General features: G+C 43.7%; 1 protein-coding gene across 2 annotated transcripts in view; it reads left to right on the top strand.

The window, feature by feature from the left end:
- Positions 1-13,839, top strand: part of anapc1 (anaphase promoting complex subunit 1) — a 59,346-nt gene extending 45,507 nt beyond the window's left edge. For both annotated transcript variants that reach the window (XM_024007432.2, XM_024007431.2), the window contains exons 40-48: positions 14-131; positions 4,834-4,911; positions 5,231-5,298; positions 8,806-8,944; positions 9,744-9,830; positions 10,141-10,236; positions 10,886-11,087; positions 13,294-13,428; positions 13,621-13,839. In XM_024007432.2, the coding sequence (XP_023863200.1) occupies positions 14-131; positions 4,834-4,911; positions 5,231-5,298; positions 8,806-8,944; positions 9,744-9,830; positions 10,141-10,236; positions 10,886-11,087; positions 13,294-13,428; positions 13,621-13,748 (1,051 nt within the window). In that variant the 3' untranslated portion in view covers positions 13,749-13,839. The remainder of the gene's footprint in view (positions 1-13; positions 132-4,833; positions 4,912-5,230; positions 5,299-8,805; positions 8,945-9,743; positions 9,831-10,140; positions 10,237-10,885; positions 11,088-13,293; positions 13,429-13,620) is intronic.
- Positions 13,840-16,939: the final 3,100 nt, after the last annotated feature.

Genomic DNA, 16,939 nt, shown 5'->3' with positions numbered 1-16,939 from the left:
CTCTGTGCTTCAGGTACCACCTGCAGGCTTTGCGTCACCTGGGTGTCCTGGCGGCTGAGCCTCGTCTGCTGGTCCCAGTCGATGTGGACACACTGAAACCCTGCTACGCACTGCTGGACGTCACATACAAGGTATTCAACTCAATGAGTTAGTCCCCAGTCAAAATACAACCCGTTGAGACCAATGCATGGTCATAACGCCCATTTAGTGTCAACCTAGCTGTGTCTGCTATGACCTTCATATGTGATACCTTCAAGATGAGTCTGACTCATTCATTCAGAATTAAAGCCACGTGTTAAAACAATCACTGGAGACCCATGAACTTGAAAATGATGAAACTAAACAGGTGTTAATAGAGGGAAGTTAACATTTTGGAATGCACTTCCCAGTTTCAGTTTTGCATGTACTCATCTGATCCCTCACTATAGAGTTGATTGGTACAGTGTGCACTTGTATTAGTAAGAGGCAATAGCAGAAGTGCTACATGTAATACCTCAGAATTTGGCCCTGCTAATAGTAGTAACAACAAGCAACTGTTTACTTCCCTGTATTTAATAGTGATCTTGTTACACAGGAGAACTCAAGTTGAACCTTTTCGCTCTCATTTACTGAAAGCGTCATAGGTGTCCGACTGGGCGCTCTCTTGCGTCATACATTTTCCTGTGAACATAGCCATAGTTGTCACTTCCTCTATTTAGCCTTATTTGAGGAGGCTTTGGTACTGTATGTCTGTCATTTCATTATTAGCCTAAAATGGCATTACATGCGCACAATCTTTTTTGTTACCTTTATTTAACTAGGCAAGTCAGTTCAGGACAAATTCTTATTTACAATTATGGCCTACCAAAAGGCCTCCTGCCGGGACGGGGGATTAAAAATACAATTAATTAAAATAGAAATATAGGACATAACACAGATCACGACAAGAGAGCCAACACAACATTACATAGAGACCGAAGATGACAACACAGCATGGTAGCAACACAACATGACAACAACATGGCAGCAGCACAACATGGTAGCAGCACAAAACATAGTACAAACATTATTGGGCATAGACAATAGCACAAAGGGCAAGAAGGTAGAGACAACAATACATCATGCAAAGCAGCCAGAACTGTCAGTAAGAGCGTCCACGATTGAGTCTTTGAATGAAGAGATTGAGATAAAACTGTCCAGTTTGAGTATTTGTTGTAGCTCGTTCCAGTTGCTAGCTGCAGCAAACTGAAAAGGCGAGCGACCCAGGGATGTGGGTGCTGTGGCAGAACAGGTGTTCTATGTGCTCAAGATATTGTTCTTGGGCACAGGGACATACAACAAGGTAACCTGCCTAAATTACTACCGACCCGTAGCATTCACGTCTGTAGCCATGAAGTTCTTTGAAAGGCTGGTCATGGCTCACATCAACACCATTATCCCAGAAACCCTAGACCCACTCCAATTTGCATACCACCCCAACAGATCCACAGTTGATGCAATCTCTATTGCACTCCACACTGCCCTTTCACACCTGAACAAAAGGAACAGCTATGTGAGAATGCTATTCATTGACTACAGCTCAGCGTTCAACACCATAATGCCCTCAAAGCTCATCACTAAGCTAAGGACCCTGGGACTAAATAACTCCCTCTGCAACTAGATCCTAGACTTCTTGACGGGCCGTCCCCAGGTGGTAAGGGTAGATAACAACACATCCGCCACGCTGTTCCTCAACACGGGGGCCCCTCAGGGGTGCGTGCTCAGTCCCCTCCTGTACTCCCTCTTCACTCATTGCACGGCCAGGCACGACTCCAACACCATTATTAAGTTTGCAGATGACACAACAGTGGTAGGCCTGATCACCGACAAAGATGAGACCGCCTATAGGGAGGAGGTGTGAGACCTGGCCGTGTGGTGCCAAGGCAACAACCTCTCCCTCAACGTGATCAAGATAAAGGAGATGATTGTGGACTACAGGAAAAGGAGGACAGAGCACACCCCCGTTCTCATCGACGGGGCTGTAGGGGAGCAGGTTGAGAGCTTTAAGTTCCTTGGTGTCCCCATCACCAATAAACTATCATGGTCCAAACACACCAAGAGTCGTGAAGAGGGCACGACAAAGCCTATTCCCCCTCAGGAGACTGAAAAGATTTGGCATGGGTCCTCAGATCTTCAAAAAGTTTACAGCTGCACAATCGAGAGCATCCGGTCTGGTTGCATCACTGCCTGGTATGGCAACTGCTCGGCCTCCGACCGCAAGGCACTACAAAGGGTAGTGTGTATGGCCCAGTACATCACTGGGGCCAAGCTTCCTGCCATCCAGGACCTCTATACCAGGTGGTGTCAGAGGAAGAACCTAACAATTGTCAGACTCCAGCCATCCAAGTCATAGACTGTTCTCTCTGCTACCGCACGGCAAGCAGTACCGGAGCGCCAAGTCTAGGTCCAAGAGGCTTCTAAACAGCTTCTACCCCCAAACCATAAGACTCCTGAACATCTAATCAAATGGCTACCCAGACTATTTGCATTGCCCCCCCCCACACCCATCTCTTTACGATGTTGCTAGTCTCTTACTCTATCATAGTCACTTTAACTCTTACCTACATGTACCAAATTACCTCGACTAAAACCGGTGCCCACTGCACTTGACACTCTGTACCTGGTACCCAAATCAAAATCAAATCAAGCCTCTATATTATATAGCCCTCGAATACATCAGCAATCATCTCCGATGCCTGTACAGACACCCAGCAGACAAACAAAGCACCCAAGACGGCAAGCAATGCAAGGTGTACGAAGCACGTGGCTAGGAAAACTCCCTAGAAGGGCAATGCCAAAACCTAGGAAAAACCTCAGAGAAGGAACCAGGCTATGAGGGGTGGCCAGTCTCTCTTCTGGCTGTGCTGCGGTGGAGATATTATATAACGAACTAGCCCAAGATGTTCAAAACAATGTGTTCATAATGACAAGCATGGTCAAATAATAATCATGAATAATACTGTTTCAGATTGGCCTTTTCATAGCCGATCATCAAAGTTGAAAATAGTAGGTGCCGGGCACAGGTGCGGTTCCATAACCGCAGCAGAACAGCTAACTGGAGATAGCAGAGCAAGGCCAGGTGGACTGGGACAGCAAGGAGCCCATCACGCCGCAGCCCCGACGCACGGTCCCAGAGGCTCGGGTCCTCCGAGAGAGAGAAAGAGAGAGAGAAGGAGAAATTAGAGAGAGCCAAGATTTTCAAAATGTTCATAAATGACAAGCATGGTCAAAAATAATTCAGGAATAAATGTCAGTTGGCTTTTCATAAGCGATCATAAGAATTGAAAACAGCAGGCTGGGACAGGTAGGGGTTCCATAACCGCAGGCAGAACAGTTGAAACTGGAATAGCAGCAGGGCCAGGCGGACTGGGACAGCAAAGTCAATCATGCCCCGCGGTAGTCCTTGACGTTGTGCCTAGGGGCTCCGTCCTCCGAGAGAGAGAAAGAAAGAGAGAAGGAGAGAATTAGAGAAGCCGACCAAGATTGGTCAAAAATGTTCATAAATGACAAGCATGGTCAAATTACATAATCAGGATAAAAAGTCAGTTTGGCTTTTCATAGCCGTCATTAAGAGTTGACAGGTAGGGTTCCATAACAGCAAGGCAGAACAGTTGGAACTGAACAGCAGGCCCAAGGCCAGTGGACTGGGACAGCAAGAAGTTCATCAGTGCCCGGTTGCCGTACGTATGGTCCTAGGCTCAGTTCTCTGAGAGAGAGAAAGAAAGAAGAACGAGAGAATTAGAGAGAGCATACTTAAATTCACACAGGACCACTGGATAAGATAGGAGAAGTACTCCAGGTATAACAACTGACCTAGCCCCCGACACATAAACTACTGCAGCATAAATACTGGAGGCTGAGACAGGAGGGGTCAGGAGACACTGTGGCCCCATCCGATGATACCCCGGACAGGCCAAACAGGAAGGATATAACCCCACCCACTCTGCCAAAGCACAGCCCCCACACCACTAGAGGGATATCTTCAACCACCAACTTACAGTCCTGAGACAAGGCCGAGTATAGCCCACAAAGATCTCCACCACAGCACAAACCAAGGGGGGGATCCTCCGATGGGGCCACAGTGTCTTCTGTACCCTCCTGTCTCAGCCTTCGGAAGAGCTCCTGTAGGAATTTCTCTTAAAACTGTATTGTTGGTTAAGGGCTTGTAAGTAAGCATTTCACTGTCAGGTCTGTATATATACCTGTTGTATTCGGTGCATGTGACAAATAAAATGTAATTTGATATGGAGGATGAGGGCTGCAGTTAATATCTCAGATAGGGGGGAGTGAGGCCTAAGATGATGATGTGGCCGGGGACACTTTGCTTCTTCAAAGTCCAATATCTTGAAAACATGACTGCTGACATGCAACTGATTTTGGGACTGTATCAACAGTGGACTAATTGAAAAAATACCAAAATATAATTTTCGACTGGAGTTTTCCTTGAAGGTCTGCTGAAGGTTGGGTTTGTGGGTTCACCATGAAGTGCTCCTTATTTCAATTACTCTGGAACAGCAGAGGGAGAGACATGTTGCGCACATCAATTATAATGACACCCCCTGCATATGTGCAATCACACACTTCACCTCTGCACGTACACACACACTGCATATTTCGAAGTTCACTATGATGTTGCATGCAGCACACGTGTACATGATTTGAATGTGTACATGGTGAATTTACATTTTAATTTTTTTGCACGCACAGCTTTAGTCACAGTTTCAGTTCATGTTATGTATAATGGCTGTGTGTTTCTGTGTTAATTTCTTCTTGAAAGTCTTCAGAGTATATTTATTGTTTTTTTCTCCATTTCAGGAGACTCCATGGTATGAGGAGACTACAGTGGAACTGATGGCCCCCACCATGTTGCCTGAGCTGCAGCTCCTCAAAAAGGTAGAAGGAAATGTAGTACTTTATCAGACAAATGTAGTCAGGCTGCACAATCTTTCTGTTTAGTCTTGTCAAGCAGGATGGTTGATGTCAACATTAAGATTTACAAAATGTTTGTTTGGAAATGAGTAATGCGATTTGGACTTGTATGCAATTTATAAGCTTTTCTTACTTCCTTTTTATAATACAATACAGGGAAGAAAGGTCACTTAGGGCGGTCAAACTCAGCTATTACAAGAAAATAATATGATATTTTCACATTGTTCTCAAAATAAAGTTTAAAAAAGTATTGACTGACCTACTTGTTTTAATGTGCTTACAGGTGAAAGTAAAAGGACCAAGATACTGGGAGCTGTCCATAGACATGAGTAAAGGGACTCAACATCTAGAGTAAGTCCTCCACTTGTATGTGAAAGGTTTCTGGCCCAATATACAGATTCATATCATGATATTTCTGTGTGTGAGAAGTTCCCAGGTCTATGTTCAGTGATGTCTTTACGATACAGAGAGTTTGTGATGTGCTGCTGTAATGGTTGATAATGGCCGCAAATGTTGTTTTGTCCATCCTAACGGGCGACCCAAAATGTGTGTATTTGACTATATAAACTCAGCAAAAAAAGAAACGTCCCCTTTTCAGGACCCTGTCTTTCAAAGATAATTTGTAAAAATCCAAATAACTTCACAGATCTTCATTGTGAAGGGTTTAAACACTTTCCCATGCTTGTTCAATGAACCATAAACAGTTAATGAACATGCACCTGTGGAACGGTCGTTAAGACACTAACAGCTTACAGACGGTAGGCAANCTTTCCCATGCTTGTTCAATGAACCATAAACAGTTAATGAACATGCACCTGTGGAACGGTCGTTAAGACACTAACAGCTTACAGACGGTAGGCAATTAAGGTCACAGTTATGAAAACTTAGGACACTAAAGAGGCCTTTCTACTTACTCTGAAAAACACCAAAAGAAAGATGCCCAGGGTCCCTGCTAATCTGCATGAACGTGCCTTTGGCATGCTGCAAGGAGGTATGAGGACTGCAGATGTGGCCAGGGCAATAAATTGCAATGTCCGTACTGAGATGCCTAAGACAGCGCTACAGGGAGACAGGACGGACAGCTGATCATCCTCGCAGTGGCAGACCACGTATGACAACACCTGCACAGGATCGGTACATCCGAACATCACACCTGCGGGACAGGTACATCACAACTGCTCGGGCAGTTATTGTTGCCATCCAAATCAAATTTTATTGGTCACATACACATGGTTAACATTTGCTAAACATGTGTATGTGACCAATTCAATTTGATTTGATTTGGATGGCAACAACAACTGCCYGAGTTACACCAGGAATGCACAATCCCTCCATCAGTGCTCAGACTGTCCGCAATAGGCTGAGAGAGGCTGGACTGAGGGCTTGTAGGCCTGTTGTAAGGCAGGTCCTCACCAGACATCACCGGCAACAACGTCGCCTATGGGCACAAACCCACGGTCGCTGGACCAGACAGGACTGGCAAAAAGTGCTCTTCACTGACGAGTCGCGGTTTTGTCTCACCAGGGATGATGGTCGAATTTGCGTTTATCGTCGAAGGTATGAGCGTTACACCGAGGCCTGTACTCTGGAGCAGGATCGATTTGAGGTGGCGGGTCCGTCATGGTCTGGGGCGGTGTGTCACAGCATCATCGAACTGAGCTTGTTGTCATTGCAGGCAACCTCAATGCTGTGCGTTACAGGGAAGACATCCTCCTCCCTCATGTGGTACCCTTCCTGCAGGCTCATCCTGACATGACCCTCCAGCATGACAATGCCACCAGCCATACTGCTCGTTCAGACAGGAATGTCAGTGTTCTGCCATGGCCAGCGAAGAGCCCGGATCTCAATCCCATTGAGCACGTCTGGGACCTGTTGGATCGGAAGGTGAGGGCTAGGGCCATTCCCCCCCAGAAATGTCTGGAAACTTGCAGGTGCCTTGGTGGAAGAGTGGGGTAACGTCTCACAGCAAGAACTGGCAAATCTGGTGCAGTCCATGAGGAGGAGATGCACTGCAGTACTTAATGCAGCTGGTGGCCACACCAGATACTGACTGTTACTTTTGATTTTGACCCCCCCTTTGTTCAGGGACACATTATTCAATTTCTGTTTGTCACATGTCTGTGGAACTTGTTCAGTTTATTTCTGTGGTTGAATCTTATGTTCATACAAATATTTACACATGTTTGATGAAAATAAATGCAGTTGACAGTGAGAGGACATTTCTTTTTTTGCTGAGTATATTTCTCTCTATACAGTGGGGCAAAAAAAGTATTTAGTCAGCCACCAATTGTGCAAGTTCTCCCACTTAAAAAGATGAGAGAGGCCTGTAATTTATCATAGGTACACTTCAACTATGACAGACAAAATGAGAAAAAAAATCCAGAAAATCACATTGTAGGATTTTTAATGAATTTATTTGCAAATTATGGTGGAAAATAAGTATTTGGTCACCTACAAACAAGCAAGATTTCTGGCTCTCACACGACCTGAAACTTCTTCTTTAAGAGGCTCCTCTGTCCTCCACTCGTTAACCTGTATTAATGGCACTGTTTGAACTTGTTATAAAAGTATAAAAGACACCTGTTCACAACCTCAAACAGTCACATCCAAACAATCCACTATGGCCAAGACCAAAGAAGCTGTCAAAGGACACAGAAACAAATTAGACCTGCACCAGGCTGGGAAGACTGAATCTGTAATAGGAAGCAGCTTGGTTTGAAGAATCAACTGTGGGAGCAATTATTAGAAATGGAAGACATACAAGACCACTGATAATCTCCCTCGGATTTGGGGCTCCACGCAAGATTCACCTCCGTGGGGTCAAAATGATCACAAAGAAGTGAGCAAAAATCCCAGACCACCACGGGGGGACTTAGTGAATGACCTGCAGAGAGCTGGGACCAAAAGTAACAAAGCCTACCATCCAGTAACACACTACGCCGCCAGGGACTCAAATCCTGCAGTGCCAGACGTGTCCCCCTGCTTAAGCCAGTACATGTCCAGGCCCGTCTGAAGTTTGCTAGAGAGCATTTGGATGATCCAGAAGAAGATTGGGAGAATGTCATATGGTCAGATGAAACCAAAATATAACTTTTTGGTAAACTCAACTCGTCGTGTTTGAGAGGACAAAGAATGGCTGAGTTGCATCCAAAGAACACCATACCTACTGTGAAGCATGGGGGTGGAAACATCATGCTTTGGGGCTGTTTTTCTGCAAAGGGACCAGGACGACTGATCCGTGTAAAGGAAAGAATGAATGGGGCATGTATCGTGAGATTTTGAGTGAAACCTCCTTCCATCAGCAAGGGCTTTGAAGATGAACATGGCTGGGTCTTTCAGCATGACAATGATCCCAACACACGCCCGGGCAACGAAGGAGTGGCTTCGTAAGAAGCATTTCAAGTCCTGGAGTGGCCTAGCCAGTCTCTAGATCTCAACCCATAGAAAATCTTTGGAGGGGTTGAAAGTTTCTTTGTTGCCCAGCAACAGCCCCAAAACATCACTGCTCTAGAGGAGATCTGCATGGAGGAATGGGCCAAAATACCAGCAACAGTGTGTGAAAACCTTGTGAGGACCTTGTGAGGACTTGACCTCTGTCATTGCCAACAAAGGGTATATAACAAAGTATTGAGAAACTTTTGTTATTGACCAAATACTTATTTTCACCATAATTTGCAAATAAATTCATAAAAAATCCTACAATGTGATTTTCTGGATTTTTTTCTTGCTCATTTTGTCTGTCATAGTTGAAGTGTACCTATGATGAAAATTACAGGCCTCTCTCATCTTTTTAAGTGGAAGAACTTGCACAATTGGTGGCTGACTAAATACTTTTTTGCCCCACTGTATGTGTTGTAGGTCCATTCTTTCCAGAGATGGGGTTCTGTATGTGAAGCTGCGTGCGGGGCAGCTGCCCTATAAGGACGACCCTCGGGGTTGGAAGAGTCTATTAGCCCCCAACGTCAATAACAGGAACTCAGAAGTCCGCACATTCAAGGTACAAACATCCTGGCCCTCCGCTTACAATCCAATCCTTTTATGGTGCAAAAAAGGCACATGTTTCTACGTTAATGCTACTTTAGCACTATAGTAATATTGTATACATAGAAGGTTCAGTCATACTTTACCATTCAGGTCATATTTGAGAAGGTCTGGTCACAAATTTCCTAGGTGGCAAAGGTCCTGTTGAGAATGGCTGGCATACAGTATTTTTTATTTGAACATTTATTTAACTAGGCAAGTCAGTTAAGAACAAATTATTTTTTTACAATGACGGCCTACCGAGACAGAGGGTTAACTGCCTTGTTCAGGGGCAGAACGACAGATTTGTACCTTGTCAGCTCGGGGATTCGATCCAGCAACCTTTCGGTTACTGGCCCAACGCACTAACCACTGGGCTATCTGCTAGACCAGTACACACATTTATTTTCATTAGTATGTCAAGGTTGAGGAAATTGAATAGCTGAAATCAGTATAATAGACCTAGTATAATGAGTCAGAAAGGGTAAAAATAGGTCATATTGATGCTCATATAATCCCAGTATAACAAGGAGTAGTCACTTGACGTCACTCTGGAGTGGCGGAACGAAACCAATATGTCTTGACAGTATGTGTGACCACTTATTTCCCTGTTCAGTCAATGTCAACATCCGTACCTGTCTATTGCCCAATAGCCTTCTCAGTCAATATGTCCCACTAGGTGCAATACATCATCCCTCACTGGAATTCTCCCAGAGCCCTTCAGTGTGAGTGCACAATCAGGAGACCTTGTTGTAGCAGTTTTTTTTCTCCCACAGCCTGAGGCCATCTCAACCTTCACCTCCGACGCTGCCTTGGTCTCCTTTGCTGAATACTTTTGTAAAGCCTCGGATAGCGTGAAACATGTGAGTTGATTAGGAAAGTATGGTATATGGTGCAGCAGGAGGCACGTTTCAGCTATAGGTTAACATGTCTCTCCCCTTGTGAATGCACTTGTTAATCACTTGAATCCCATTTACATATTACATCCGTATATGTAATTGGAGACACTGTGAAATTGAAGGAGATTGGTGATAACCTTTTGTTCATGATTCTATTTAAATTATTGAAACACCCTTCACTGTCCTATTTTATAATTCCAGTTTGTTTCTGATTGTTCAATTGATAAGCTCGCACTGAATGGCGCTTATATTTGCTGTTGTTGTCTTTGTCCAGAAACGGGACACTTTGGCTTTATTCTCTGCCATTCTATATGAGTGTGTCACTCAGGAGAACCCTGAGATGCTGCCGACATACATCGCTATTGATCAGGTAAGAAACATAGAAATTACCCATACAATAGCAACAGTGGTCTCTCCAACCCTGTTCCTGGAGAGCTAACCTGTAGGTTTTCGCTCCAACCCCAGTTGTAACTAACCTGATTCAGTTTGTCAACATGCTAATTATTAGAATAATGTGCACTAGATTAGGGTTGGAGTAAAAACCTACAGGATGGTAGTTCTCCAGGAACAGGGTTGGATAGCCCTGATGTACATGCTCCCACTCATAGAATGCAACTGTATTACTGTTAGTTAAAGATTCACTTTGCAGAAATTGCTCTGCCATTTCCTGGTTGCTAAAGTTCTAATAGTTCCCTAATTTCCGTTTATGTGACGAAACAAGCAAGTATAGTGTAGAGAATCATTCACCATCTAAACCGCTGTGAAATATACTTTCCGTAACCAAAAGTAAAAGACGCAAAAAACAAAACTTAAGCACGGGAAGCATAGAAATAGAGTACATGGAACAGATCTACCGCTTCTTAGACTTGCTTTCAATGAGAATGACAGATCTATAATAAGTTTTCATAGATTGACTTTTCCCAATGCATACTGATGTCACTTTAATGTGCTCTCGATTGTATTTCTCCAATGTCTTCTCTCTGTGTGTGTGTGTGTGTGTTGACTGTTTTCTCCCCCAGGCGGTACGGACCCTGGAGCAAACGGAGATGTGTGAGACGTTTGCTCTGTGGCAGATGAGACTGGTGTTGGAGCTGTGTGAGAGCAGGGTGCTGCAGCACAGACTGAGGGAGGGGGCACAAGGCAGGGGGCTGCTGCTCAGCTCTGAGTTCCTGCCTGTCATGAAAAACTCTGCTGATGGCACCCTGGACCGCTGGCTCACTGGTGAGCAGTCTCAACACAGTGGGAGAGGCACAGAGGATAGACTGTTAACACATCAATTTGAATGAACTGTACATTTGAATGTACACAGGGCAGTTTGTACCAGTGTGTACCTGTACTGTGACACACAGTTCCCATCAATGGGACTGTACGTGCCAGAACATGTCTTTGGGTGTGACAACTAAAGACGTGGGAGGTGATTATGGCAGGCTTTCTTTCTCATGAAATATTTGCAAGTGGCAACCATCAATAGAAAACGGATTGTGATAGTCTTAAATTAGGAATAAATAAAATAAAATGTTATTTGTCACATGCGCCGAACACAACAGGTGTAGACAATACCGTGAAATGCTTACTTACAAGCCCTTAACCAACAACGCAGTTTTAAGAAAATATTTATAAAATAAACTAAAGTAATTTTTATTAGATTTTTTTTTAGTAAGATAATAAACTAACAGTAACGAGGCTATATAAAGGTGGTACCAGTACCGAGTCAATGTGCGGGGGTACAGGTTAGTCGAGGTAATTAGTATGGGTAAAGTGACTATGCATAGATAATAAACAGCGAGTAGCAGCAGTGTAAAAACAAAGGGGGCAGGAGCCTTTTGGACCTAGACTTGGCACGCCGGTAATGCTTGCCATGCGGTAGCACTGAGAAAAGTCTGACTTGGGTGACTGGAGTCTCTGACAATTTTTTGGGGCCTTCCTCTGACACCGCCTAGTATATAGATCCTGGGTGGCAGGAAGCTTGGCCCCAGTGATGTACTGGGCTGTACGCACTACCCACTGCAGAGCCTTATGGTCAGATGCCGAGCAGTTGCCATACCAGGCGGTGATGCATCCGGTCAGGATGCGCTCAAGGGTGCAGCTGTAAACTTTGAGGATCTGGGGACCCATGCCAAATCTTTTCAGTCTCCTGAGGGGGAAAAGGTGTTGTTGTGCCCTCTTCACAACTGTCTTGGTGTGTTTGGACCATGATAGGTTGTTGGTGATGTGGACACCAAGGAACTTGAAGCTCTCAACCTGCTCCAGTACAGCCCTGTCTATGTGAATGGGGGTGTGTTCGGCCCTCCTTTTCCTGTAGTCCATGATCAGCTCCTTTGTCTTGCTCACGTTGAGGGAGAGGTTGTTGTCCATGCATCACACTGACAGGTCTCTGACCTCCCTATAGGCTGTGTCGTCGGCCTACCGCTGTTGTCTTGTCAGCAAACTTAATGATGGTGTTGGAGTCGTTAGGCCACACAGTCGTGTGTGAACAGGGAGTACAGGAGGGTACTGAGCACACACTCCTGAGGTGCCCCCGTGTTGAGGATCAGCGTGGCAGATGTGTTGTTTCCTACCCTTACCACCTGGGGGCGGCCCGTCAGGAAGTCCAGGATTCAGTTGCAGAGGGAGGTGTTTGGTCCCAGGGTCCTTAGCTTAGTGATGAGCTTTGCGGATGTAGCCTGTAATCAATGTCTTCTGGTGGGGTTATGTATGTACGGTCACTGTGGGGACGATGTCGTCGATGCACTTATTGATGAAGCCGGTGACTGAGGTGGTATACTCCTCTATGCTATTGGATGAATCCTGGAACATATTTCAGTCTGTGCTAGCAAAACAGTCCCGTAGCTAAGCATCTGCGTCATCTGACCACTTCCGTATTGAGTGAGTAACTGGTGTTTCTTGCTTTAGTTTTTGCTTGTAAGCAGGAATCAGTAAGATAGAATTATGGTCAGATTTGCCAAAAGGAGGGCGAGTGAGAGCTTTGTATGCGTCTGTGTGTGGAGTAAAGATGGTCTAGAGTTTTTTTTTTTTTTACCTCTGGTTGCACATGTGACATGCTAGTAGAAATAAGGTAGAACAGATTTAAGTTTGCCTGCATTAAAGTCCCCGGCCAGCTAGGAGCGCCGCTTCCGGATGAGCATTTTTTTGTTTGCTTATGGCCTTATACAGCTCCTTGAGTATGTCTTAGTTCCAGCATCGGTTTGTGTTGGTAAATGGACGGCTATGAAAAATTAAGATGAAAATTATCTTGGTAGATAGTGTGGTCTACTGCTTATCATGAGGTGCTCTACCTCAGGCCAGCAATACCTCAAGACTTTCTTAATATTAGACATTGCGCACCAGCTGTTATTGACAAATAATCCGGTCCATTACATGATTGCAGGTAACCTCTTTACATCTGACCTGTGTGTGCGAAAACCCGCCCCCTCCCCTGTCTCCACAGATAACAGCCATGTATTGAGGGCATACATGAGTGGCCAGTCCCTTACTGAAGACATGCTGTCCAACATGCTGGCGTGCTTCCTGGTTTACCACTCCATCCCCTGCCTCAGTAAGATGTCTGCCACACACCTGGAAGGTAAACAACTGTTAGCTGAATGTTGTGGTTAGATTTACGTTTAGTTTGAACCTAACATGTTTGACACTGGTGGTCTCTTATTTGGCTGACTGCTGGATTCTTATATATGACTCCTTTTGTCTCGTGTGGAGAAGTCGTCATGTCTCTGCTGGTCTCTCATGTTTCTACCAATCCGCTCACTTGTTTCCACAGGAAGTACATCGTTCCCTGAGCTCCTGTTGAAGTTCAGTCAGCTGGGCATACCTGTACGCGCTCTGCTGCGTTTGGGCCCTCTGCTCCTAGGGACTGCAGGCTTCTGGACCGGACAACTGGCCTGTTGATATTACCCTGAACTTTGACCGCTAACCTTGGTCTCTGACTTTACCCTGGTCTTGACCCACAAGGGTCACTCTGCAATGCTTGTTGCAGCTCGCAAGAAATGGATATGATATAACATTTCATTGTAAAGGCTTTCTTGATACAGATTGTATGTCAAATGTTTGTACTGTACTTGTTTGTTTTCAATATATAATAATACAGTAAATAAAATGTGATTTGAGACTAATGTTAGTGTAAGTGACAAGAATTTACACTGAATGTATTTAAAGCTGTTAACTAACATGGATGTGGACGACCAAGAACTTTAAGCATTGTAAATGTTATTTTGGCCAACTCTGTGTGGTTGCAGTATTGCCATTTTCTATTTTCCATTACAAGAGCCATTTCGGCACCGGATATAGTCTAGACTGTTACCTTGAATTATCAGAAAATTTGTTCCGGAAAAGTTGTTCAGATATTAGTTCAGTCTCTGCAGTATGTGTTGGGAAGTAGTGCGTGGGCTGTGGTGAAACAGAATGCATTGGCCAGAGCTGTGATCTAACAACATAACTGCTCTGGGAACATTCCACAGTATAATGGAAAACATCCTGCAACAAATACCACACCCGCCTCACCCCATACAAATCTCTGTTTTCTTTTGGCTTTGTACAGTGCATTCGGAAAGTATTCAGACCCCTTCCACGCAGTAAATAACGTTTGCCTCATGTAAATTAGGTATTTGTTTTTTGTTTGTAATAAATGTGCAAACATTTCTAAACCTATTTTGGCTCTGTCATTATGGGGTATTGTGTGTAGATTGAGGGGAAAATAAATAAATTGATTACATTTAGAATAAGGCTGTAACACAACAAAATGTGGAAAAGGTCAAGGGGCCTGAATACTTTCTGGATGCTCTGTATAGCCAAATAGCTTTGTCCTCATCTTGACCATGAATTGTTAAACATGGCCTAGCTGTTTACCAGTCTCCCCATGGTATACATTCAGACTCTAAAAAAAACTAAGTTGACTATAGCTCTTTTGTGGCATCTGTAGGACCAACTGGCATGAAAGGCACACAGAGCAGTGGCAGATGGATTGCATACATACCACGTTCGTAGAAGTGCTGTCATGTGGTTCAGTGAACATTACAGACACACAGGAAAGTATTTGATTTTGTGAGGGAGAAGCATCAAAATGTAAGGAATTTAAAGGCCCAGTGCAGTCAAAAACTTGATTTCCTGTTTTTATGTACATTTCCATACATAAGGTTAGAATAATACTGTGAAATTGTGAAAATTATGATAATGCCCTTTCAGTGTAAAAGCTGTTTGAAAAGAACACCTGATATTTCAGCCTGTTTTGGTGGGATGGAGTTTTGGCCTTCCATGGTGATGTCACCATGCATTAAATCAATTAATAGACCAATAAGAGAGTCCCAAACCCCTCTCCCAATAACAGCACATTTTTCAGTTTTTCCTTCCCAACTCATACCACTCAGACAGTCCTAGCCAAATTCTTGCTTGAGAAATTGCCCCTTTCTAAGAAGCTTTTTTTGTTTATTTTTGACCTTTCTAATGGAAAACAATCACCGTAAGGAGATAAAAACTGCTGCATTGGACCTTTTAAAATTGTGCGGTGCAACTTTTCTCTGTTAACTAATTGGAAGGGAAGTACATTGTGGGTAACTAATTCTCTTGTAGTTTCGATACAGTATAATTGAATACTGTTTTGGAACATTGTGGAAACCAGCCAAGTGAAGTGAGTAATAGTGCAAATCCTCTGGGGAGGCAGCAACCAGTTCCAAAGTTGGTACAAAGAGGCAGTGATGCTGTGTATTTTTTCCTTTGTAGGAAGTATGACATTGCCATTTGGTTTGTTCTTCTATGGACATCCAGGAAATGTGTAACAGGATCTACAACTTCATATTCCAAAAATGTAATGGGATTTTACAGGTCAATGGCCAACCGGAACTGTAGTCAGAGTGGGTTTATTCATGAGTTTATGACCTTCGAAGGTGATTCCTTTAATAAGCTGTGGGAACCAGTGCCCTAGGGAGCGGGCTGTTTACACAAAACATTCTATGTATGTCATACTGGTACACCCTGTGGTCCTGGAGGTTCTCACTTCCAAAGTCAACATTGAAACAAGGCCATAAAAATAACACAAAACAAACAAATTAGAAATGCATCTTGGTCCTTAATCTTTAAAAAAATAAGTTTAATAAAAAAATTGCAGAAAGAGAATCAAATGTCCAGTTTTTAAATAGGCTATATTTTTTTATGATTCTAGGCAGGTGTTTACTGGCATTTCGGGCACATGCCAGATGGGCTGGTCTAGATTTAGCCTAGTGGCCCTGACAAACTTTGATTTTTGGCACAAAATTATAATTATATGGCAAATATTGGTAGCCTCAAGGGAAACAATTAGCCGATACTGGGACCTTAAAAAATGGTCCGTTTGGGGGCATCAAAGGAGAAGAATTGTCCTGTGTGTTCTAAATGTCTGGGACGATTTTTGGTACGCTTCTGCCCCAAATTAAGTTGTTTTAAAAGTGCCTACTTATGTGCACAAACAGACATTAAATTAATTCAGACAACGTTTGAATGGAAAAGTTGTCAGTTCGTGGAGGGAGGTGGGTGTGACCAATTACGAAGAAAAGTGTCACAGTTCAACTCCAAAGCGATGAATGACTACAGAACTACAAACGCCTAGTGTTACTGTATATGAAAAGGCAGGACTTCGATCAGTTAGGTAGCTAACGTTACACTGCTTAGTCCGGTTTAGAATGACTTTTGCCAACATCGACATCAACATAACTTGGTCAAAATGTATTATCCACCTAACTCGTTCCTGAACTGGGGCAAACCAGAAATATTCTGCACTACTTTTAATAATGGGTAAGTAGTAATTACATACGAAATAACTTATTTGATACATTTTTGTTAGTGAGTAGACATACACGAAGACCGAACGAATATTTTACATCTTAAATACTATTTTGTAGTTTGAGGAAGCCATACAGTGATACTTGAATTGAAATATAAGTACTGTACACATATAAGGGCCAACTAGGGTGCAGTTAAATGGATGCAATAAGAGTCATTATTTACATATTTATGGATACATTTGAACGATAACTTCCCTCTGAAATTGACGTTTCGGAAGTGAAACACGAATGACGCGCTGGCTGATAAATTTAAAAAATGTGTGGACT

Source organism: Salvelinus sp. IW2-2015, linkage group LG18, assembly GCF_002910315.2.
Source record: "Salvelinus sp. IW2-2015 linkage group LG18, ASM291031v2, whole genome shotgun sequence".
Lineage (NCBI taxonomy): Eukaryota > Metazoa > Chordata > Actinopteri > Salmoniformes > Salmonidae > Salvelinus > Salvelinus sp. IW2-2015.
This window is presented reverse-complemented; position numbering and strand designations above follow the sequence as displayed.